The sequence below is a fragment of the Suncus etruscus genome, chromosome 3, assembly GCF_024139225.1.
Source record: "Suncus etruscus isolate mSunEtr1 chromosome 3, mSunEtr1.pri.cur, whole genome shotgun sequence".
In the NCBI taxonomy this organism is placed as follows: domain Eukaryota; kingdom Metazoa; phylum Chordata; class Mammalia; order Eulipotyphla; family Soricidae; genus Suncus; species Suncus etruscus.
In genome coordinates this window covers 4716584-4741997 of record NC_064850.1, presented here as the reverse complement: position 1 = coordinate 4741997, position 25414 = coordinate 4716584, and the positions used below count along the sequence as shown (strand labels likewise).

General features: G+C 41.8%; 1 protein-coding gene and 1 pseudogene across 1 annotated transcript in view; both read left to right on the top strand.

Annotated features, from left to right (window-relative positions):
- The first annotated feature begins 2020 nt into the window (after nucleotides 1-2020).
- The window catches only part of DHRS7 (dehydrogenase/reductase 7), a 30813-nt gene continuing 7419 nt past the window's right edge, over nucleotides 2021-25414 (top strand). The window contains exons 1-4 of the mRNA XM_049770466.1: nucleotides 2021-2161; nucleotides 15694-15846; nucleotides 22824-22930; nucleotides 23816-24055. Of these exons, the coding sequence (XP_049626423.1) occupies nucleotides 2047-2161; nucleotides 15694-15846; nucleotides 22824-22930; nucleotides 23816-24055 (615 nt within the window). The 5' untranslated portion in view covers nucleotides 2021-2046. The remainder of the gene's footprint in view (nucleotides 2162-15693; nucleotides 15847-22823; nucleotides 22931-23815; nucleotides 24056-25414) is intronic.
- LOC126005490 (uncharacterized) lies at nucleotides 8776-8940 on the top strand (annotated as a pseudogene).

Sequence of the window (25414 nt, the reverse complement as noted above, 5' to 3'; positions counted from 1 at the left end):
GCAGGGGGGATATTATGGGAAGTTGGCGGTCAAACCTGGGTTGGCTGTATGCAAGGCAAGCATGCTGTACTATTGCTCCAGCCCTTGGGGGTAAATTCTGAATGTATATGCCCACTCTGCAAGACCTAGTAAGGAATATGGGAAAATGAAGTTAGAATTTCTGTAACTCCAGTGATTGGCTACAAAATCAGTTGGTTGAAAATTGAATTTGTTGGTTTGCTTTTTCAGTATTGGACAGAGCTTTTTGGTGTTAATACAAAGCAGAAAAAGTTTAAAGTTGCGAACGTAATGGCAAAAGCCAGACTTTAGCCTTTTTTAAAGAGTTACAGAAGCTAAACTGAGCACTTTCCTTGCCTCAGTCAGGGAGATGATGACAAAAAGTCTCTTTCAAGTGGCATTAAAATGTTGCTTTAGCCTAAGTTTACTTTTCTGATTATTGTGAATTGTCCTGTTTCAAGAAGGAAAATGACAGTTTTTTTTGTTTTTTGTTTTTTCCTTTTTTGGTTTTTGGGCCACACTCAGTGGGCACTGAGGAGTTCCTTCTGGCTCTATGCTCAGAAATCACTCCAGGCAGGTTGTGGGGGATCCTATGGGATGCTGGGGTGTGTGTCAAACCAGGCTGTCCTCGTGCAAAGCCTGCTGTGCTGTCTCTCTGGCTCCTCCTGGTGCCCTTTCTTGGGGCTCTTCCCCAGGCTGAACAATTTCATTTTCTATATCGTATTTTCCGACGTATAAGACGACTTTTGAAACAAAAAAAAAGTCAACCGAAAATCGAGGGTCGTCTTATATGCCGAGTATATCCCGAAAAATGTTTCAATATGCTGCTCAACGAAAATTGTCTGAATATTGCCACAAAACAAATTTTCCAACTCGATCCTGCACCAATTACTGCCAGGCTGCTCGCACCACCTCTCTAAGTCAGTCAATCCAAGCAGGCTCTGATGCATGCAAATGAGACAATGTTCTGGACCCGAATCTACACTGTCAAAAGCCTGCTCAGATGGGCCAGAGTCAGAGAGGAAGCCTATTCCAGTAGAACCTTGGCACCTTTGCTTGTTGTGATTGGCTCACTGTGGGACATACAGTTGCAGCACAGGAACGTTCTGTCTGATACAGCGAATAGAGGCCTAAACCTATGTTTTAACTGCAAAGTTAGGGGGCTGTCTTATATGACCAGTCGTCTCATATGCCGGAAAATACGGTAACTAAAACCCAACTACAAACATGCTTGTAATCATGGTGCTTTAAAAAAAAAAAATCAAGATATATATATAAACTATATAAAAAATCAAGATATATTAAAATATATAAATATATAAAAATATATTCATATATAAATGTTTATAAATAAAAATAAATATGATATATCGATGTCATCTTTAAATATTATAATTGAATATATAAATCATAAATGAATCATAGACATTTAAAATATAATTAACATCAAAATTAAATTAATCATAATTAATCAAACATCAGAATTAAATATGATCTAAAAATGATATAACAACAAATAATATCCTATTGTATTATATGATATAAATATTATACACCTATAATAATATAATCTGACAGAAATATAAAATATTTATATACATATAAACAAATACCTAAATCAAGATAGTATACACATATGCATCTATGTACATATATTTAAAATCCAGATCAAAAACTTCCCAGTAAGACAGAAAGAGCAAAGTAAAAAAACAGAGACTCAATCCAAGTTTCATTTCTTCTGCAGTTGTGCAAGGAAGGGAGTAAAAGGCGGGCGTTGTCGGACTCCTATTCGACTTATTTTGAGTGCGAAAAATGAATAAATCAAAGGCAGCCACCCTTCAAGCTGGTGATGCCAGCCCAGCGCAGCCAGCCCAGCTCCCCGAGCGAGTCCCAGGGTGCACCGGCAGAGGAGGGCCGCACCCCGGGCCGATGCTGCGGGGCGTGTCCCGGCCGGGCCAGTCCGCTTCCCGGGGCGGTGCCCGCGTCGCCCTCGCGCTGTGCAGGGCCCGGGGAGCCGCTGTCCGGTCTCGGGGCGCAGCTGCCGCCGCGATGAGCTGGGCGCTGGCGCTGGGCGCGCTGCTGCTGCTGCTGCTGCTGCTGCTCTTCGTGCGCGCCGAGGGCGACCTGCGCCTGCTCTGGGCCGAGCGGTGGGGCCGGCGGCCGGGTGAGGACCTGGGGGGCCCTAGGGGGCCGGGGCACGGGGACCGCGGAGCTGCTTGCAGGCCCCGGGCCTGGCCAGCGAGGGAGAGGACCGCTCGGCCCAGGATGGGGGGCTGCTGATGCTCCCCTGGGGCTCCCCCTACAAGCTGGCCTCTTTGGAGTCTGGGGGTCAGCTGTGGGGTGCCAGGCGCTCTTAGTCGTGGGTGTGAAAGGGAGCCCCAGGAAGAGTGGGGTAGGTGGGCATGGGGCTGCTCTGAGGGTCGGCATGTCCCAGGCGTGTACTAACACCTAGGGTCCCATGCACTAGGCATGCACCCATACTTAGGGTGTCGTGTGCCAGGCGTGGACCAAAAGTTAGGCAAACGCCCTATTGCTGCACTATCGCTCCGGCCCAACATTTAACTAAATTTTTATGGTTACCCATTGAAGAAATCGCAGACTGAAGAGTTAACTTTCCAGAACTGTATTTATTTGTAAAGCACACACACATATGAAATATATATATATATATATGTATATATATGTATATATACATACACCTAAACAAAGCACAAAAGAGCTAATAATTTCATGTTATTGAAATTTTAGGATTCAATTTTCAATATTCAAGCACCAGGACTCACATGAGTAGCATTCTTGTTTACATTTTCCTAAGAGGGAAACGAATGTTCAGAGAAATTGCATGGCTGACCTGTCCAGAGCGAGGTCAGACTTGCCTGCATGCAAAGCTTCATCCATCCATCCATCCATCCATCCATCCATCCATCCATCCATCCATCCATCCATCCATCCATCCATCACATATACGTGCAAGGGCTGAGGGAGTTTTTCTGGACCACTCTCCAGTATGGAAAATGGCTCAGGGCACAGGGAATTGGCTTGAAAGGATAGCCAGTGCTCAAAAGACCGATTGTGCTTTGCAGAATAGAGACAAGATAGGGTGGGGAGCGATGGGACAGTTGTTTCTTGGGGAAAGAAAAAATATTGGACTAAATAAAAATACTTAGCTATTATTATTATTATTATTATTATTATTATTATTATTATTATTATTATTATTAGTGTTCTTTCAAAGCTCAAACGGCCAGTATAAAATCTTTCAAGTTACAGTTATTTCATTTCTCCCATTTTCTAGGCCTTGTATTAGTCTGGGCAGAGAAATACAGAGAAATTGTTAATGCATGGAGACGGGTATTATTACATAATAAATATTAATAGGTAATGTTTTTAAACGTGCTTATAGAAAAGCTATTCAACTCATGCTGAAAAAGAAAAGGTTTACAAGTCAATGATGTCTATAGCTTGTTAAAAGCTATTTCCAAGTATAAAGGTTTTTTTTAAAGGGCCCAGAGAGATAGCACAGCGGTGTTTGCCTTGCAAGCAGCCGATCCAGGACCAAAGGTGGTTGGTTCGAATCCCGGTGTCCCATATGGTCCCCCGTGCCTGCCCGGAGCTATTTCTGAGCAGACAGCCAGGAGTAACCCCTGAGCACCGCCGGGTGTGGCCCAAAAACCAAAAAAAAAAAAAAATTATTTGGCAAATATTGGGGCCAGAGCGATAGCACAGCAGTGGGGCGTTTGCCTTGCACAAGGCTTACCCAGGACAGACCTCGGTTCGGTCTCTGGTGCCCCATATGGTCCCCAAGCCAGGAGCGATTTCTGAGCGCATGGCCAGGAGTAACACCCACACCAGGTGTGGCCCAAAAAGCAAAAACCAAAAAAAAAAAAAAAAAAAAGATTTGGCAAATATGTATTTAAACTCAGTAAATATTAGCTGAAATGATCATCAGTTATATAGTTATATTTTTCTTGTACTGAATCCCTACTTTTTATTTACTCTTAAAAATTGGCAGCACTCACACTGATCTGCACTCATAATATTTTAGCTTGATGGTATTATTAGATCAAATAATAAACACTTCAAAATAACCTTTTGAAGAGTTCTTTGCTATGATTATTTCTTATGATGCTTAAACCAAATGCTTGCTCAGGATTAAACATAAACTTATCTACTTGAAGGCATTCACATGTAGAATTTCTATGTTTATAAATAACTGGGTACTCTCTTATTGCACTTCTGTTACAATACTTGGAAGTTTAATCTTTCTGGCCCACATTTCTACTGTCCACTCTTCTTTTATGAGTGCTTCATAACTATATCTGTGTCCAAGGTCATAGGGTGGTGACATATTACAAACAACATTATTTCTATAATTAAAGATTGGATAAGAGTAACTTGGGAGGGAAATGAACTCACTTTTGTTTTTTATTAATTTATTTTGTTTTACACACACGTTGGTTTCTTTTATTTTTGTTTTTGGGACACACACACACGTTGGTTACTTTTATTTTTGTTTTTGGGTCATACCCAGCACACACACACACACAGACACACACACAGACACACACACACACAGACACACCGAGACACACACACAGACACACACACACACACAAATGTTGGTTTCTTTTATTTTTGTTTTTGGGTCATACCCAGCAGAGCTCAGGGGTCACTCCTGGCTTTATTCTCGGGAATTATTCCTGGCAGACTTGGGGGGTGGGGGTTGTCCTTGTGGGATTCTAGGGATCGAACCTAGGTTAGCCTCTTGCAAGGCAAATGCCCTCCTTGCAATGCTATTGCTCTGACCTTTGTTTTACAATAAGAAATGGTTATTGAGGTCATTAACACTCCAGCTGACCACATATTCTTCTTTACATTCCAGTGGTCCTCAAACTTTTTAAACAGGGGCCATTTCACTGTCCCTCAGACCATTGGGATACCAGACTATAGTAAAAACAAAAACGATGAACAAAATCCTATGCACAATGCATATATCTTATTTTGAAGTGAAGAAACAAAATGGGAACAAATACAGTATGTGGCCCGTGGGCCATAGTTTGAGGACCACTGCTAGGCAATGTTTTTCATAAAAGAAATGACTGACTATTGGTTGATATTATTTGATCTTCTTCAGATAAATAGTTAACTAAAATATTTGCCGAGGATACACTATGAAGAGTTAACTTTCCAGAATTGTGGAAACTGCAGACTGAAGAGTTAACTTTCCAGAATTGTTTTAATTTGTAAAACACACACACACACACACACACACAATACCTAAACAGAGCATATATGAGCTGATAATTTCATGTTATTGATATTTTAGGGAAAACAATGATTGTTATGTGCTGAAAGGTGGGGCGATAATGAAAAAGTTAAGGGGATTTAGATTTAGATTTAGGTTCCAAAACAGTTCAAACATGAAAGATAGGTAGATTCAGTCAGGGAGAAAAAATTGTCTTTTTTGGCCCTAGGTATAGTACAGTGGGTAGGACACTTGTCCTGCATGCTGCCAACCTGGATTCTATCCCTAGCATCCCATATAGTCCCTCATACCCCTCCAGGACTGATTCCTGAGCTTAGAGCCAGGAGTAACCCCCACCCCCCGAGAACTGCCTAGTGTTGTCCAAAAAAAGAAAAAAAAATGTTTACTTTTCTTTTATGTTAAGTTTATTGGGTTTTATGTCTCTTTAAAAATTTTTTTAAAAAAAGAATTTATTGGGTTTTCTGTCTCCTTTTCTTAAAAACAAAACAAAACAAACAAACAAAAAAACTCCTAGAATACAGAATATAAAGATGCAAAAGGAAATATGCTGAAAAGTAAAGCTCTCCCTCTTGCCCTGTAGAAATCCCTCTTTGGAGGTAGCCATCTTTTCTGTCTTTTACGTGCCAATAGAGAAATTATTTGCTTCCAAGAATGCACCGTAAGTGAAAACTAAGAGTCTAGTCTATAGTGTTGCACCTGGTTTGAGAAAAATCAAGACACAGTTGGGAATAAGAAAAGTTGGCACAGCAGCACTTGGGAGGAAACGGCAAGGATTCAGTTGACAGTAGGCTTCAGTCTGAGTCAATAACTGCTCAGTGACTGCCAGAAAACACTAGGCAGGCTGAAGACACATTGAGGATCTGAAGCAACAAACCACAAACAACGACAGAGGCCTTCTGGATACCAGCTGGTATGTGCTGGGCACTGGGGACACAGCAGTGAGCCCAGAAGAAGGCCTCAAAGCCTAGCCCCTGGGCACTTAGCAGGTCAGGAGATAGAGTTATCTCACCTGGCTCTGCAGGGACCAGACCCTCCCCTGAAATCTGGGTCCTGCTCTGCCAGTTCTTTTCAATAGGAACTTTGACCAGACACTGTGGAGAGGACTGTGAACAGAAAAGCTAGGAAACTTAATGCCTTGTCATCTGAGGGAAGGGAGCAGAACTGGAAGTATTTATTTAGCCTGAGAAAAGTAAGAAATGAGAAGACAGGATAGAACAGATGTCTGCAGATACATGAAGGCTGGTTTGTCATCTGTATGAAAAGTTGGACTTATTTTTTTTCCACAGACCAGACTGCTGTTGAATATTGCTTGTCAGGACTAGTTTACAGCAGAGGGGAGAGAATTCCTGAACCTTTGAATACTGGACTTGGTGAAGGAAATCTTGGGATCTTTAACTTCTTTAACTTCTTCCTCCTGTAAGGGAGTTAGAATGAGACTAGTCAATAGCTTGAGGGGGAAATTCTCAAATTGGGTAAGGTGAAAGTTTCCTTTCATTTCTGAGAATCTACATTCAGTGGCTTTTTGTGGGAGGCCATTATAGGTATCAGATTCTGTGTGAACTGGTCAACAAAAATTGGTGGCAAATTAAAATGTTTGAGATTCTAGAGGTTCCATCATTAACTTTAAGTAATATTTTCTTTTTTTTTTTTTTTTTGGTTTTTGGGCCACACCCGGCGTTGCTCAGGGGTTACTCCTGGCTCTCTGCTCAGAAATAGCTCCTGGCAGGCACGGGGGACCATATGGGACACCGGGATTCGAACCAACCACCTTTGGTCCTGGGTCGGCTGCTTGCAAGGCAAACGCCGCTGTGCTATCTCTCCGGGCCCAAGTAATATTTTCTTACAATGAAGAAATCTTGGACTGGGCAAGGTGCTGGAGGACACACTTTGTAGGCAAGAGGTCCAGATTTGATCCTTGGCACTTCACGGGTGCATTGAGCATTGCTTGGGAAACATGGACCCCAGCACCAAGTCAGGAGTATCCTGGAACACTGCTGGTGTGACCCTAAAACAAAGAAAAATCATGGGAAAAACTTTGTTCTATGCTCATTAATAAATAGTTCAACTTTCTTCACCCTAGAGTGTGAGAATTGCTGACTGAATTCCTAACTGAAGTCCTCTAGACAGACCATTCAGTCATGCCTTTCTGTAAAAGTACATTATGTCCGGCTATTGTTGTCTACATGTAGTTAGTATTTGGGATGTTGCTGACCTGAATTCAGTTACTTGTATGAAATCTCTTTCTTGAGGACAAATTTATTTTTTTTAATTGGTGGAAAACAGGTTTTTTTAAACACCCTTTTAAAAAAATTTGATACTTATTATAATTAAAATGTGGGCTATTGGAAAGAGTTTGGCACTGTAGCTGTATATAAACCTAGGCTCATATTCCAGCTCAGTTCATGCTCTTGGGTACTTGTTTATTTCAGTTAGGAGTCCTTTCTTTAGTACCATGTTTCTTTAGACACTAAAGACATGGCAGTGAGCAAGGAGAAATCTGCAGAGCCAAATCTTATATTGCACAATGTTAGATCATTGATTTACTCTCTTTAAATTCATATCCCCCTTGTTTTTTTTATTTAGATAGAAAGAGATTGATATATATGTATGCATGCAGAAGGGTTGACCACATGTGAGGCAAGCATCCAACAGATTATACTATCTCTCAGACTCATATGATTTTTTTGCTATATCTTAAGAATATTTTTCTTTGTTGTTTTTTCGGGCCATACCCGTTTGATGCTCAGGGGTTACTCCTGGCTATGCGCTCAGAAATCGCCCCTGGCTTGGGGGGACCATATGGGACGCTGGGGAATCGAACTGTGGTCCTTCCTTGGCTAGCGATTGCAAGGCAGACACCTTACCTTTAGCGCCAATTCACCAGCCCCTCATAGTTTTTTTTAAAGGAAAGAATTCCAGTTTTATAATGTTCTTCTTGTGAAGGCATTAATAGGGCAATGTATTTGAAAATATTGAAAACAATGAAAAAAATGTATAGCTACAATAGTTAACATCCTATTGCTTCTGCTTAGAGAAATCAGGGCTCATGAACTATAGAGTGAATATTTTGTATTTTGCTGCCAATTTTGTATTTTGCTGCCAGAGGTCCTGTGTTAAGTATTTTTAACAATGATTTAGTCTACATTTTATTAAGCAATAAGTAGATACTGTGATTACTTTATGTATTTTGACTGGTTTTGTATATCCATCCTCTTTTAGGCATTTTATTTCAGATCCATTTCTAGTTGTAGAACATTGAGGAATAGATTCTCACTTAGGAGTGTGTGCAGGTAGCAGGATTTGGACTCTGGAGTCTCCAGTGTTTAGAGCTCCCCCTATTAAACCAACAGTTAGGATTTCTTATTTGACTCAAACAGTAAAGTAGTTTCCTGGCTGTCATTTTATTATGTAAATTTAGAAATTATATATATATATATATATATATATATATATATATATGGAGTGATGCCTTGTTTGCTATTTTTGATAATGACTCTTTAGAAATAAGGTACAGCTTTGTGCAGTGGCAGTATCATAGCCAATGAGGTTTATCCGAGGTGCGATCATTGCTAATTGAAAACTTTTCCCAATACCCCGCCATCGGCATTGGCAAAAAAAGAGAAAAAAAGTAAGGTGCACAGGAATGTTGTGCCAATGACTGTACAAATATGGTTTCTAATTGGACAAAAGAAGAATAAATGACTTAATTCTTTTTCAAAATAGTGTCTTTATGATCTTTAGCAAGAACATATTTAGACAGTGAATACACTATGCTATCTCTCTGTTATGTTTACCTCATCTTGAGAGAACAGCTAGATCCTCTTTAGATGACAGCTCTGGCACTGGGAAACAATTTTACACATTAGCCTCTGGTTAAAAGACATTGGATATGATTTTAAAATGTTGGGAAATAAAGCCCCAGTTTGAATTCAGCTGAGGTGTGAGAACAGCAGGAGCGGCCATAGGCAGTGGCCAGAGATCGGATTTAAAAAGCATGAGTTGGAATTGAACCTCTGGGACTTGAACCCAGATGCAGCTGTCTGTCGGTTGTAGGTGGAGTTTGGGGGATAATAAAGCCCCAGTTGGAATCCAGCTGAGGTGTGTGAGGCCAGAAAGAGTGCAACCACCCTTTGCTTTGCTCTGTGGCTGTGTTGTTGAGCAGCACCACAACACGTATGGTACTTAACAATACCATAAAATGTTCACAATGGGAAAGCTACACAGAACTCCACCACACCTTGTGACAGAAGATACTGATTCTGGAGTCCCAACATCACTGGACACCAACATATTTATCTGATCAGGACTTTAGAGAGGAAATTTTAAGGATGTTCAAAGAACTGAAAGAAGTGATGGAATGGAGGGGCCTGCAAAGTGGCGCTAGAAGTAAGGTGTCTGCCTTGCAAGCGCTAGCCAAGGAAAGATCGTGACCGCGGTTTGATCCCCCGGCATCCCATATGGTTCCCCCCCACCCCAGCCAGGGACAATTTCTGAGCATCAAAAGAGTGTGGCTCGAAAAACCAAAAAACCAACCAACCAAACAAACAAACATAAAAAAAGAAGTGATGGAATGGAGAGCCCATGAGAGGATATGAGAGTAGACATGAGAAAACTTCAAATAGAAATATCAGGGCTGAAAAACATGGTAGGTGAAATGAAAAGGTCACTGGAAAGCCTCACAACCTCACCAGCAGAGTAATAGCCGCTGAGGAGTAGAAGATGAGCTGAATAGCACCACCATACAACAGAAGAGGCTGGGAGAAAAAAAAAAACTCAAAGAAAGTGAACAGACAACAGTAGAACGCTGGGATAAACCCAATATAAGCAACATAAGAATTATTGGGAACCCAGAGCAGTCAATAAGAAAATTCCAAGGAAGAATCAACAATCAAGGACATTGCTGAGAAATTCCCAGACCTAAAGATTTAATGAAACCACATCCTGGATACTGGAAGAGTAACACTTGAAAGAGATCCAAAGAAAAGCACCTCAAGGCACATACTAATCGCAATGATGAAAACCAAGATAGGAGTAGAATACTGAAAGCAACATGATGAAAAAGGGAAATTATATACAAAGAGGTATTCTTTTTTTTTTGTTTTTTTTTGAGCCACACACGGCGGTGCTCAGGGGTTACTCCTGGCTGTCTGCTCAGAAATAGCTCCGGGCAGGCACGGGGGACCATATGGGACACCGGGATTCGAACCAACCACCTTTGGTCCTGGATCGGCTGCTTGCAAGGCAAACGCCGCTGTGCTATCTCTCCGGGCCCACAAAGAGGCATTCTTAAGTTTTACAGTAGATTTATCACAAGTAACTCTCAAGGCACAAAGATATGGTGGGATATAGTGACAAAACTCAATGAAATGAATACTTTGCCAAAGATACTTCACCAAGCCAGGCTTTCATTCAGGTTTGAATGAGGGATATAGAGCTTCATGGATAAAAAAAATATCTCAGAAACTTTACAGACTCAAAACAAAACTTAAAAGAAGAGCTGAAGGGTATACTTTAAGGCAGGGGTCCTCCAACTTTTTCAACAGGGGGCCAGTTCACTGTCCCTCAGACCACTGGAGGGTCTGACTATAGTAAAAACAAAACTTACGAATGAATTCTTATGCACACTGCATAGATCTTATTTTGCAATGAAGAAACAAAACAGATGCAAATGCAATATGTGGCCCGCGGGCCATAGTTTGAGGACCACTGCTTTAAGGCAAGGCAAATCCAGCAAATGCAACAAACTCCTATAAAGACATATATTTAATTCCACGACAACCATCTCTCTCAACATCAATGGACTAAATGCATCAAGTAAGAGGGACACATAGTGGCACAATGGATCCAAGTATTGAATCCTACATTTTGCTTCCTGTAGGAAACACAACTGAATAGTCAGAGCAAATAGACTCAAAGTCATTCAAGCAAACAAATTCCTTAAAAAGGTTGGGGTGACCATGCTAGTGTCAGGCAACACAAACTTTAAGCTTAAAAAGGTATGAGACAGAGATGGACATTTCTTAATGATCAAGGGATACGTGGAACAGGAAGAAATCACACTCCTGAACATATATGCATCCAATGAGGGGCCAGGAAAATACTTAAAATAATGGTTGATATTTGAAGAAAGACATCAATAACAACACAAACCTGGTTGGAAATTTCAACATTGCCCTTGATAGGTCAACCAAGCTAAAATTCAACAATTTGGGCACTGAAGGAAGAAATAGAAGAGAGTGGCTTAATATATATGTGTATAGGGTTCTCCATCTCCCAAAAGCTGAATACACATTTTTATTCATTGCACATGGGACATTCTCCAAGATAGACCACATGCTGGCCCACAAAACATGCCTCATAAAATCATGAGAATAGAAATGGTATCAACTACCTTCTCAGATCATCATGTTCTGAAATTAGAAGTGAGTTACAAACAGATAATGAGAAAGAATTTTAACACATGGAAATTAAACACTTACTACTGAACAGCCAGTGGATAAGAGACAAAAGATTCCTGGAAACAAATGAGAATGAAAACACAAATTACCAGAATTTGTGGGACACAGCAAAAGCAATATTAAAAGGAAAATATAATAGCTTTGCAAGCATTCATCAGGAAGGAATAAAGAATCTACATAAATATATTAGCAGCATAGTTTTAAAAATTGAAAAATGGGGGTCCGGTGAGGTGGCGCTAGGGGTAAGGTGTCTGCCTTGCAAGCTCTAGCCAAGGAAAGACCGCGGTTCGATCCCCCGGCGTCCCATATGGTCCCCCCAAGCCAGGGGCAATTTCTGAGCGCTTAGCCAGGAGTAACCCCTGAGCATAATGGGTGTGCCCCCCAAAAAAAATCAGAAAATGGGGGCTGGCGAGATAGCATGGAGTTAGGGCCTTTGCCTTGCATGCAGAAGGACTGTGGTTCGAATCCCGTCATCCCATATGGTTCCCCAAGCCTGCCAGGAGTGATTTCTGAGTATAGAGCCAGGAGTAACCCCTAAGCACTGCTGAGCGTGACCCCAAAACATAAACAAACAAAAACATTGGAAAATGACCAACAGAGTGAACCAAAATAAACAAACAAACAAAAGCAGTTGGAAGGAAATAATGTAATGAAATTAATGAACTGGAAGCTACAAAAAACAATCCAAAAAATAAATGAAAGCAAGTTAGTTCTTTGAAAAATAAAATAAACAAGATATATACACCATTACCAAGACTTGCAGTGAAAGAAAGAGAAATTTAATAAACTAACTTAGAAATGAAAAGGGAGAGATTACTAAAGATACTGTAGAAATTCAAAAGATACTCAGTTTGCTTTGAGTAACTTACGTCACAAAACTAGAACCTGGAAGAAATAGATAAATTCTTGGACTCTTATAACCTCACTAGATTGAACCACGATGATCTGGAATATCTGAACAGACCTATAACTATTGGGGGAATTGAAATGGTAATCAGAAGGCTTCCGAAAAACAAAAACCAGGCCTTGATGGATTCATTAGTGAATTCTTTCAGACCTTTATTTTTTTATTTTATTTTATTTTTTTGTTTTTTGGGCCACACCTGGCAGTGCTCAGGGGATACTCCTGGCTGTCTGCTCAGAAATTGCTCCTGGCAGGCACGGGGGACCATATGGGACACCGGGGTTCGAACCAACCACCTTTGGTCCTGGATCGGCTGCTTGCAAGGCAAACGCCGCTGTGCTATCTCTCCGGGCCCTCTTTCAGACCTTTAAAGAGGACCTACTGCCAATCCTTTAAGGGGAGGGAGGAAGGAAGGAAGGAAGGAAGGAAGGAAGGAAGGAAGGAAGGAAGGAAGGAAGGAAGGAAGGAAGGAAGGAAGGAGGGAGGGAGGGAGGGAGGGAGGGAGGGAGGGAAGGAGGGAGGGAGGGAGGAGTGAGTGAGTGAGTGAGTGAGTGAGTATGTAAGTAAGTAAGTAAGTAAGTAAGTAAGAAGTAAGTGAGTGAGTGAGTGAGTGAGTATGTATGTATGTATGTAAGTAAGTAAGAAGTAAGTAAGTAAGTAAGTAAGTAAGTAAGTAAGTAAGTAAGTAAGTAAGTAAGTAAGTAAGTAAGTAAGTAAAGGCCACTATCCTTGATGAACAGAGATGCAAAGATCCTCAACAAAAGTGTAGCAAATAGGATCCAACGTCTCATCAAGAAGGTCATACACCATGACCCAGTAGGATTCATTTCCGAGACGCAAAGATGGTTTAACATACGCAAGTTAAAAGTAAGGAAAGCATGACTATTTAAAATTCTGAAGAATCCTATCAGAGTATATATATTGGTATATTTAGACTCATCAACATGCTAGTAATGGTATATTCAGATCCAATTGCAAAGAATATTTGCAAGTTATAATGAAAGCATTCAAAAGTGGGAGCTTTTGTTTTGTTCAGTGGTATTCAGGGGTTACTCTAAGCTCTGCACTTAGGAATTATTACTGGCAGTGCTCATGGTTCCATAAGAGATAGAGAGATTGAATTTTTGTGTTCCTAGGGTATATTCTAGGAGTGGTATAGCTGGATTGAATGGGAGCTCTATTTCCAGGTTTTGGAGGAATCTCCATATCGCTTTCCATAGAGGTTGAACTAGACGGTATTCCCACCAGCAGTGGATAAGAGTTCCTTTCTCTCCACATCCCCGCCAACACTTTATTCTCATTCTTTGTGATGTGTGCCATTCTCTGTGGTGTGAGGTGGTATCTCATCGTTTTGATTTGCATCTCCCTGATGATTAGTGATGTGGAACATTTTTTCATGTGTCTTTTGGCCATTTGTATTTCTTCTTTGTCAAAGTGTCTGTCTATTTCTTCTCCCCATTTTTTGATGGGATTAGATGTTTTTTTCTTGTAAATTTCTGTCAGTGTCTTGTATATTTTGGAGATTAGCCCCTTGTCTGATGGGTATTGGGTGAATAGTTTTTCCCACTCAGTGGGAACACAAAAATACAATACAAAAATTCCTTCCTTACACCTATATTTATTGCAGCACTATTTACCATAGCAAGACTCTGGAAATAACCAAGATGCCCATCGACAGATGAATGGCTACAGAAACTGTGGTACATATACACAATGAAATATTATGCAGTCGTCAGGAGAGATGAAGTCATGAAATTTTCCTATACATGGATGTACATGGAATCTATTATGCTGAGTGAAATAAGTCAGAGGGAGAGGGGGAGAGAGAGAGAGAGAGAGAGAGAGAGAGAGAGAGAGAGAGAGAGAGAGAGAGAGAGAGAGAGAGAGAGAGAGGCAGAATGGTCTCACTCATCTACGGGTTTTAAGAAAAATGAAAGACATTTTTGCAATAATTTTCAGAGACAAAAGAGAGGAGGGCTGGAAGTTACAGCCCATGTCATAAACCTCACCACAAAGAGTGACGAGTTTAGTTAGAGAAATAACTACATTGCGAACTGTCCTAACAATGAGAATGTATGAGGGAAATAGAAAGCCTGTCTAGAGTACAGGTGGGGGCGGGGAGGGGAGGAGGGATATTTGGGACATTGGTGGTGGGAATGTTGCACTGGTGATGGAGGGTGTCCTCCTATATGACTGGAACACAACCACAATCATGTTTGTAACCAAGGAGTTTAAATAAAAAATATTATTTGAAAAAATCTTTAATGAAAATGAAGAAAATTGGGGCCCGGAGAGATAGCACAGCGGCGTTTGCCTTGCAAGCAGCCAATCCAGGACCAAAGGTGGTTGGTTCGAATCCCGGTGTCCCATATGGTCCCCCGCGCCTGCCAGGAGCTATTTCTGAGCAAATAGCCAGAAGTAACCCCTGAGCAACGCCGGGTGTGGCCCCCCCCAAAAAAAAAAAAGAAAATGAAGAAAATTCATGAGAAATCTCAGGTTCAATAAAATTGTAAAAGCCACATGTAAAAGCAAGTGCCTTATCTTCTGTACTATTTTTTAGGCCCTTTTTGGGGGATTTCCAGTGATGATCTTAACTATATCCATCATTTTGTAGATCCAGAAAGTGAGAAAAAGTGAGTCCAGACAGATTTCGCTCACTCGGCCTTTCTTTTCTCTTTCAGATACACAGGTAACTAGCTCCATAGATAAAGGGAGGACAGAGAGAGAGAGAGTTCATAAGCTAAAGTGCTTGCTTTGCCTGTGGCTGGCCCTGGTGGTCACTACTGTGAGAGACCCCCTGAGCACTATTGGGTGTAGCCCCAAATTTACTCCTCCTTCAAAAAGATCCATAAGCTCAGTTAACAGAGTTAGGAGACTTACCTGGAAGTAAAAAGTATGGAAAACTCACCTGGGATCTGGAATACAAAATAAAAATTATTTTTCAATTACTCTTAATACTATTGATTTTGCATTCATCATTTTAAAATTAGGTCTCATTTATTTGAATCCTTGATTTAGGGGTCTAATTCATGGTTTATCTTCCCTTTCTAACCCTCACTTGTCAACAGAATGGGAGCTGACCTCTCAGGTGGTGTGGATAACTGGAGCATCAAGTGGGATTGGCGAAGAGCTGGCTTACCAGCTATCCAAACTATGCGTTTGTCTTGTGCTGTCAGCCAGAAGATTGGATGAGCTAGAAAGAGTGAAAAATAAATGCCTTGGTAAGTACACCTACCATGTCAGCAATTCTTCCTAGAAATAAATCAAAATCCAAACTCAGTTTGGGGAATTTGGGGAAAAAGGGAATTTTCCTAAGCAGCACATTTCAGGTTCCAAATGCTGCAGTACTTTGATCCAAAATCCTTTATTTTGTTATCTTTAAATTAGCTGCCCTTTTATTTTTCTGCCACCTTTCTACTTTTGGGGGGGCGGGGTCACACAGTGGCACTCAGGGGTTACTCCTGGCTTTGTGCTCAGAAAACACACCTGGCAGGCTCGGGGGACCATAGGGGAGACCAAGGATCGAACCTGAATCGGCTTTGTGCAAGGCAAATGCCCGACTCACTGTGCTATCGTTCTGGCACCTGCACTTTATTCTTGTTTCTCTCTTCCTTCCTTCCCCTTCTTTGTGGTAGTTGTTGCTGTGTGATGGGCACAGTTGATCAGACTTCTGCTCATATAGGGATTACCCCAGGAGAGCTGAATGGAGATTACATGAAGTGATATGAGGTGGTGTCAGTGGTGGAACTCAACCTCAGACATGCAAAGCAGGCATTATACCACTGAATCACATCCAGGGGCCCCTCTAGTTTATTTTTTGTTCTGACTCTTGGCTTAAAAAAGTGACCACCAATGCTGGTACATTTTGTAACTAAATATATATATATTTTTTTTGGGGGGGGGGAGCCGGGCATCCCGACTTAGTACTTGTGGCCACTCACAGTAATTCTTGGACGAACATGTTGTGTGGGGCATTGAACTCGGCACCAGCATGAAAGTATGCACTCCCATTCTTTAAGCTACCTCTGGGGCCTAAATATTAAATATATTATAGTGTATATATAAGGAGATAAATATACATATCTGTGTAAATGTATTTGAGGAAGGCTATTGGACCATACCTACCATACTTTGGTGGTACTCAAGGGCTACTCCTGGGCTCTGTGCTCAGGAGTCATTTTTGATGATAATATCATATGTGATACTAAAGATGTAACTGGGTTGCCTGCATGCAAGACAGACACATTACGCATGGTACTATCTCGCTGACACACATGTCTTACCGTTTTATCATAAAGAAAAATATACCAGTTTAGGGGCCAGAGTGATAGCACAGCAGTAGAGCATTTGCCTTGCACGAGGCCAACACAGGACGGACCTCAGTTCGATTCCCGGCATCCCATATGGTCCCACGAGACTGCCAGGAGTGATTTCCGAGTGCAGAGACAGGAGGAGTAACCCCTGAGTGCCTCTGGGTGTGGCCCAAAAACCAAAAGAAAATAACCAATAACAAACAGTTTTATTTCTTTTTTTTTTTAATTTTTTTTATTATTTTAATTATGACAACAAAGATGCAAAGAAAGAGGACAGGGTAAAGTTACAGTGGAAGCCCAATCACCCATAAACAGAATTCTCGGTAGTCCCATCGATGATATCCCAGCCTTGAACTTTCAGCCAAAGAACATTAAGAAAAACAAAACTGAACCCATGTACAATACAATTACTTTGTCCCTCAAATCCCCAGTTGTAGTACATACTTAGCAGCACAAAATATAATCTAAAGACATTAGACTTATATAACTCCTTAAACATTGAGGGCAAAGTACATTTCTCTAGTTCCATGCACATGCTTACTAGTTTAAGTTAGCCTCAAAAGTTTTAGTGGGTTGTTTTTCTTAAGGATTGGAGTCAAGGGAACATAGTAAAAAACGGTATTAAAGTGGCATTTGTTTGCATAGGCCCACCAAAACATAAGGGATATGGAAAGGCAAATTATGGTCTAAATACAAGGAGACCCTACCCCTGAAGTTTCCTGGCACAGGACTGACTCTAGGCTCCAGGCACACTAGTTTGTCCAATTCAAGTCATCCTCTGTAGTGGCAATACACCTCCATTCCTCACTTAGTCTCTGTTGTTGTTGGTATCATGCTTCTGTATTAAAGATCCTGGAGTCTGCATATCCCATATTGTAGTCAGGATGGTGTGGAGCATCCTCTCATTTCACCTCACACTTATGGGGCAATAGAGAGAACCATGTCCTGTAGAGCAGGTCATTGTTGTTGTCAAGTCTTCTCAGTGTAAACGGAAGTCTCTTTTTAGGAGGTCGATGTCAGACCCTTGGTAGAGTCTTTCCTGGTAGAGGACTGCTTCCAGCTGTTGCTATAAAAGACCTTGGATGTTTCGTAGATAGCTTGCCTGGTTCTGGCATGAATGGAGGATGCCCATTCTTCTGAGGCCTGTGCCAGGTCATTATATCAATGTTCAGGGTGTAAGGTACATTGTACTGAGATTTATTAGATAAGAACTTATCTGTATGTATGGTGTTTTCCCATTTTAATGTGTCTATGCAAACAAGGATCAATGCCGTGAAGCATTATTGGTGCATCTGGAGGCAATGGGAACAAGACCAGCAATTTCCATGACATAGTTCAATCATAGGCATCAAACTGAGGGACAGTTCCACCAACAATCCTTACTGAACAGCTTACAAAGAAAAGACAAGATGAAAAGTGGATAGAAACATCATAGTAGAGGAATATATAGAGAGATACATCAGTTAAAGAAAATACGCATAAAATATTCAAAAGATATATGTGTTCAATATGTGTTCAATTTCTGTCCTTCTAAGTAGTTCTGGGATTTGTTAGATCTACTGTATGTCTTTGGTCAGAGAATAGAACTGTTTGTTACTGAAGTTAAGAAGAGTAAATATGGGATACTAATGGTTGGGAGGAGCATATAGCGCCCCCGCGCGGTTTGCAAAATGTAGACTGGTATGGAATTGCCAGTGACAGACTGAGTATAGCTGAGCAGCTATCTGCCACCCCCCAGATCAATCTCCACCCCCTTAGCCAACCTCTGTAGCCACCTGGAGATCCGGAGGAAAGGGGGAGAGGAGGCCGCTGGCACATACGGAGGCCTGCCAGCTGCCCGCCCGTGCTAGCCAAAAATCCTGCTCCAGGAAGGGAGAGAGACCCTCCCAAGCCCGAAGGAAGGGGATTTAAGCCCCACCCTAGGCCAGAGTCCGGACCGGGCCAGGGAGTGGGGAAAACCCAGGGTGTCCCATCAGCTCCTTCCAGAAACCCACCTGGAGATCCGGAGGAAAGGGGGAGAGGGGGGTCGGGTGACCCATGTCCGAGCCCCCCTACCCTAAGCCGGGCCAAGAGGCCGCTGGCACATACGGAGGCCTGCCAGCTGCCCGCCCGTGCTAGCCAAAAATCCTGCTCCAGTTTTATTTCTTATATATGACATAAATGTACATAGCCTTAGTTAAAATATCAGATACAGATATTAATATTACATGAAATGTAAGATTTTTTGGGGGGAGTTACACCTAGCTCTATGCGCAGAAATCGTCCCCAGTAGGCTCAGGGGACCAGATGGGATGCCGGGATTCATACCACCGCCTGTCTTCACGCAAGGCAAATGCCCTACCTCCATGCTAGCTCTCTGGCCCCTAGATGTGAGATTTTTTTTTTTAAAAGAAAAATAGAAAGAGCAGGGAAGAATGAATTTAGGCTTAAAAATTGCAATTTTCAAGGAGTTTGAGAGATTTCACAAAGTACACAAGGTAGGAGACAAGGTACCTAGCTTGCATGTGACCAACCCTGGCTTGATCCCAGGCGCCATGAGGTCCTCTAAGCATTGCTGGATGCAGTCTTGTGACCCCACCTTCACTGGGGTGGCTCAGGTAATCCCTGGCACCTCAGGAGCAAGCAGCACCACATTTTCAAGCCCTGGCATTGAACTGCAGCTGGATTGGCTGAGATTCTCAGAGAGGGGCCCTGGGTCTTTTGAGCACTGTTTGGGAGCCCCCCTAGAACATTGCAAGCTGAGTTAACATCTTTCATTTTCACTATAGGGCAATAGTTTTCTGTTAGTTTGTTTTTGTTTGAGGGCCACACCCAGTGACACTCAGGGGTTACTCCTGGCTATGTGCTCAGAAATCACTCCTGGCTTCAGGGGCCATATGGGTCTCTGGGGGATCGAACCGTGGTCCGTCCTAGGTTAGCACTTGCAAGGCAAATGGCCTACCACTGTGCCATCGCTCAGGCCCCAGGGCAATAGTTTTTATTCACTTTTTTCTGTAGTCATGCTTACATAAAAAATAACCCCAAATTATAATGTTAATATTTTTTGACGCGTTTAGTACCTAAACCGAGATACTTTTAAATTTTCAAATAGATTGGTTGTTGGGTCATCCTGCTACCATTCTTTCAAAAAATCTTTCCTTCAATTTGTTCAGGGAGGTAGCTACCCAGGAATGAGAGATGCCAGCACCACGAGGCCTCTTTCTGGCACTGCTTTAAAAGGCCTTTTGTGTTTTGTACTGGGTCTCTTTCCTCTTAAGGCAGTTGGATCTCTACTATTGAGATTTGTCTGCTCTGGCAGATATGAATCATAGAAACATTTCTGAAGTGGAGTGAGTGAGGCTGATTGGTTTCCTTTTTACCTATTGGATCATTCGCTCAAACTTTTTATTGACTTATTGTTGATGCATCACAATTTACTCTTTTGCCCATCAATTCTTTTTTTGTTTTGGGGACACACCCGCCTGTGCTCCCGGCTTAGTCCTGAGTGTGCTGACTGCACTCAGAGTTCACTCCTGGCAAGTTCAGGAAATCATATGTGGTTCCAGACATTGAAACCTAGTTGGCTGTGTGCGAGACAGGCTTGTGACCCACCATTCTATTTCTCTGGCCCCTACTTACAAGTTCTTGACAGACTCATTTGTTTCTGTACTTGCTTATTTTTCTCATTATCAATTCAGGTTAAGTGCAAAAACATCCATTTCTTTTTTATTTTTGTTTTTTGGGCCACACCCAATGAGCTCAGGGGTTACTCCTAGCTCTGCGCTCAGAAATCGCTCCTGGCTTGGGGGACAATATGGGATGCCAGGAATCAAACCGAGGTCCAGCCTGGATCAGCCACATGCAAGACAAATGTCCTACCACTGCACCATCACTAGTAGGAAGGTCTTGTGTTGGTCTAGCTGACAGGGGTCTTCAAACTATGGCCCGCGGGCCCCATATTGTATTTATTCCCATTTTGTTTCTTCACTTCTAAATAAGATATATGCAGTGTGCATAGAAATTTGTTCATAATTTTTGTTTTTACTATAATCTGGCCCTCCAGCAGTCTGAAGGACAGTGAACTGGCCCCCTGTTTAAAAAGTTTGAGGACCCCTGGTAGCATGTCCTTTGGTTGGGAACTTTAGCATTGTGTCCTCCTTATTTGTCTTCCCGAAATTCTGAGTTTCTGCTAGCAGGAAGCATCTGAGTCGTGTGACTTGATGACTTAAAGCTTCTTACTGATCTTCAAAAATCAGCTTCTTTAGAGGGAAGTAGTAACTGGAGAATAGAGTGCTGGAAGGAGGTATAAATTACCCCTGATAGAGGCGGACTGGAGGGCAGAAGAGTAACTGGGCACATTGAGGGAGGGAAGTGGACACTGACTAATGAAGGGCCTGGTATTGGGACATCCTTTGTTTGAAACTCAGCCATGAATAACTTGGTAGCTTTGTAACTTATGGTGATTCAATTAAAAAAGAAAGCAACATTCTTTTTGTAATGCCAGGGATAAAATCTAAGGTCCCTTGAATGCTAGGCATGTTGTCTATGAAATGCAATGTTCTTAGCCCTGATTTCTTTCTTTCTCTTTCTTTTCTTTCTTTCTTTTCTTTCTTTCTTTCTTTCTTTCTTTCTTTCTTTCTTTCTTTCTTTCTTTCTTTCTTTCTTTCTTTCTTTCTTTCTTTCTTTCTTTCTTTATTTCTTTCTTTCTTTCTTTCTCTCTCTCTCTCTCTCTCTCTTTCTTTCTTTCTTTCTTTCTTTCTTTCTTTCTTTCCTTCCTTCCTTCCTTCCTTCCTTCCTTCCTTCCTTCCTTCCTTCCTTCCTTCCTTCCTTCCTTCCTTCCTTCCTTCCTTTCTTTCCTCTTTCTCTTTTTCTTTTTCTTTCTTTCTCTTTCTTTCTTTTTCTTTCTTTCTTTCTTTCTTTCTTTCTTTCTTTCTTTATCTCTCTTTCTTCTCTCTTTCTTTCTTTCTTTCTTTCTTTCTTTCTTTCTTTCTTTCTTTCTTTCTTTCTTTCTTTCTTTCTTTCTTTCTTTCTTTCTTTCTTTCTTTCTTTCTTCTTTCTCCTTTCTTTCCTTTCTCCTCTCTTCTCTTCTTTTTTCTCTCTCTCCTCTCCTCTCCTCTCCACTCCACTCCTCCCTTCCTCTCCTCTCACTTCCTCTCCTTTCCTTTCCTCTTTTCTTCTCTCTCCTCTCCTCTCTTCTTTTCTTTTCTTTTCTTTTCTTTTCTTTTCTTTTCTTTTCTTTTCTTTTCTGTTCTGTTCTTGCAAGCAAAGGTAGAGTGGCCTGAGGGTCATTCCTAGCAATACTTGGCCCTGCTGTGCCGGCCTGAAGGTTGGGCCATGCATGCAGTTCTGGGGTCCATTAGAGCTATACTCAGCAGTGCTCAGAGGGTACCAGGCCTGGGAACCAAACTGGAACCTTTGCATGCAGGACATGCACTCCAGCACTTTGAGCCATCTCCCTGTCTTTTTTTGTTTTAAACATGTATAAAAGAGTATAAACACGTATAAAGCTAAAATTGTGACTAACCATTAGGCAAATGTGTGTTTCTTTATATTGGTAAAGAAAATACTGCTCAATATATGCCTTTCAATTTGTATTACAATGTCAAGTTCTTTTATTTAGAGTCTGTCTCAAGGAGAAACTACTTTTGACTCGAGGAGAACTATTCTGTTTTCTCTGTATACCTGCCAGCATTTTGTTTCATAATACGTTGCCATTTTCCCAACAGTCTCTTGATCCCTGAGAGAAACTCCTCAGGGCCATTCAGAAATGAGTTTGTTGCCAAATTTGGCTGTATTTTGGGGCTGGGGAGGACTGGGAGAGCTCTTTTAAATGTAAGGAGCAAAGCGCTTGATTGAAAGATTGACTGCAAAAATTTCACACTAACTTCTAAGTGTCTCTATTTTAGAAACTAGCCATTTAAAAGAAAAAGATATACTTGTTCTGCCTCTCGACCTGGCCGATAGAAATTCTCATGCAGCAGCGACCAAAGCAGTTCTCCAGAAGTTTGGTAAAGTAAGTAGCACTGTGAATTAATACGTCTTTGAGGTAGCTGCTGAAGATGTGGTGCTGTCATTAAAGATAAAGGGGCCCATGCACTGATATCCAGGCCTACTTGTTGTCTTTTGTCAAGATTTTGGACTCTTTGATTTCCCTTGATCAGATCTTTTCATATCTAAATAATTCATATATAATAATAACTGCCCATTTGGTTTTGGTATTTTTTCATAAAGACACACTTGATATTGTTAGGGTTGGAGTTGACACCCGAGTCAGCGTTGAGAATCAAAGACCGCCTCAGCTAATGCAAAGCACAAAAGGGAGTTTATTCAGCTGGCCGAGGTCCAACTCTCATCCAACCAGGGGAGTCTTGGCAAGGACCCCGAGTCAAATCTTCAAGCAGTTTATATAGAAATCACAAAGAGTAACAGAACCATTATTTCATTGTATAGATGTCTTAATTCATCAGTGATTTTTCTGACTTCACTTTGATTGTCTAAGGATACTCTGATTCAAACCTAGGTTGTTAAGGGATCCTTCACAGATAGTGAGCTCATCCAACCTCTAGTTCTTCATTCTTGGAGGCACATTCATTGTTTCTGAGTTAATTCCCTCAGAGTGGAAAGCACTTAAACTTTCAACCTGTCTGGGGTTTAGGCCCATCTTGTTCTTAGGCCCAGTTCTCACAATACTTTCCATAAAACGTTAATTATGAGAATTCAATTCAATGCCATAGACTAATTCTGATTTTTATTTGATCCTTTATTAGTTCTGGAAAAACTTTTCCATTTCATTCATTGTTCAACATAGCAACATAACAAAACCATAGATAGCAAGGCGATCCATCAACACACCAACCGGTCAGCTCCCAAAAGCTGTTTTTCTGATTTCATTTTCTAGATCGACATTCTGGTCAACAATGGCGGGAAATCTCAGCGCTCTTTGGTTGTAGACGCCAGCTTGGATGTCTACAAGGAACTCATAGAGATCAACTACTTGGGGACAGTGTCTTTGACAAAGTGTGTTCTGCCTCACATGATTGAGAAGAAACAAGGCAAGATTGTTACTGTGAACAGCCTCATGGGTTTTATGGCTGCACCCCTCTCCAGTGGATATTGCGGCAGCAAGCATGCACTGCAGGTAAGGCTCCTCTCACCCAGCTCCAACTGATCTACGTACATATGTAGTGGATAAACCACCAGTGCAAGAAGTCACTGCAACTGAGCTCTGATAGGAACAAAGACCCAGGAGCCCAAGCGTTGGCGCAGTGGTAGGGCGTTTGCCTTGCATGAGGTTTTGGTATTTGACCCAGTAGTCTGACCCAGGACAGACTTTGGTTCGATCCTCTGGTATCCCATATGGTCCCCCGAGCCTGCCAGGAGCAATTTCAGAGTGCAGAGCCAGGAGTAACACTTGAGCATCACTGTGTGTGCCCCCTGTCCCCCCAAAAAAGAACAAAGACCCAAAGGAGACCTTCACTGGCTAAAAAAGATTAGCCTCATAATTCAAAATGTATTGAATACGTACAATGCTGCACACAGATCCTGGGGGCTGTGATAGTTAAGATATTGCTGGGACTGGGGGTAGAGTGTTTACCTTGGATGTGACTAAAACTGGGTTTAGTCCTAGGCATCCCATCTGGTTCCTTGAGCACTGTCAGGAGTAACCTCTTAGTACTAGATGTGGTCCCCATTTTCTCCTCCCCCCCCAAAAAAAAGATATACAGTGGGGACTGGCCGCTAGTGAACAGGTCTCAACCAGGAGCACTGTGAGGATTAAGAAAACTGTAGAAACGAGAGAAAAAGCAAAGGTTTAGTGGACTAGCAATCGTCAGTTTTGTGGACTGACAGACCTCATTCCATATTTATTATCTCAATACAACAAATTTAGGAAGAACAAGGGGAACCTTGTCAGACATTTGCTTATCTAGGATAATCTATGCTTCATCCAGGTTGATTTTTTTTTTTATTATTTTGGTTTGGATTTGGGCCACACCCCATGGCACTCAGGGATTACTCTCCTGGCTCTACTTTCAGAAATTACTTCTACCCATCGGGGCCGGAGTGGTAGTGCTAGAGGTAAGGCGTCTGCCTGCCTTGTGAGCACTAACTTAGTACGGTTCGATTCCCCATGGCATCCCATATGGTCCCCCCCAAGCCAGGAGCAATTTCTGAGTTCATAGCTTGGAGTAATCCCTGAGCATCATCAAACGGGTGTGGCCGACAAGAACAAAAAACAAAAAGAAATTACTCCTAGCAATCTAGGGGACCAGACAGGGATCAAACCTGAGTTGGCTCCTAAGGCAAATGCTCTTCCTGCTGTGCTATTGCTCTGCCTCCCCCCCCCTCAGGTTAAACTTTTACATATCCAAGAGGATTTAGTGTCTGATGGGACAGAAATCTTTGAAGTGTGTTTATCTCCAAGTAGTCTTCTCTTTGAGAGGCAGCAGAGATAAATCACAGTTACAACAATTACAGGTCTCCCTCCAAGGACGGTTTC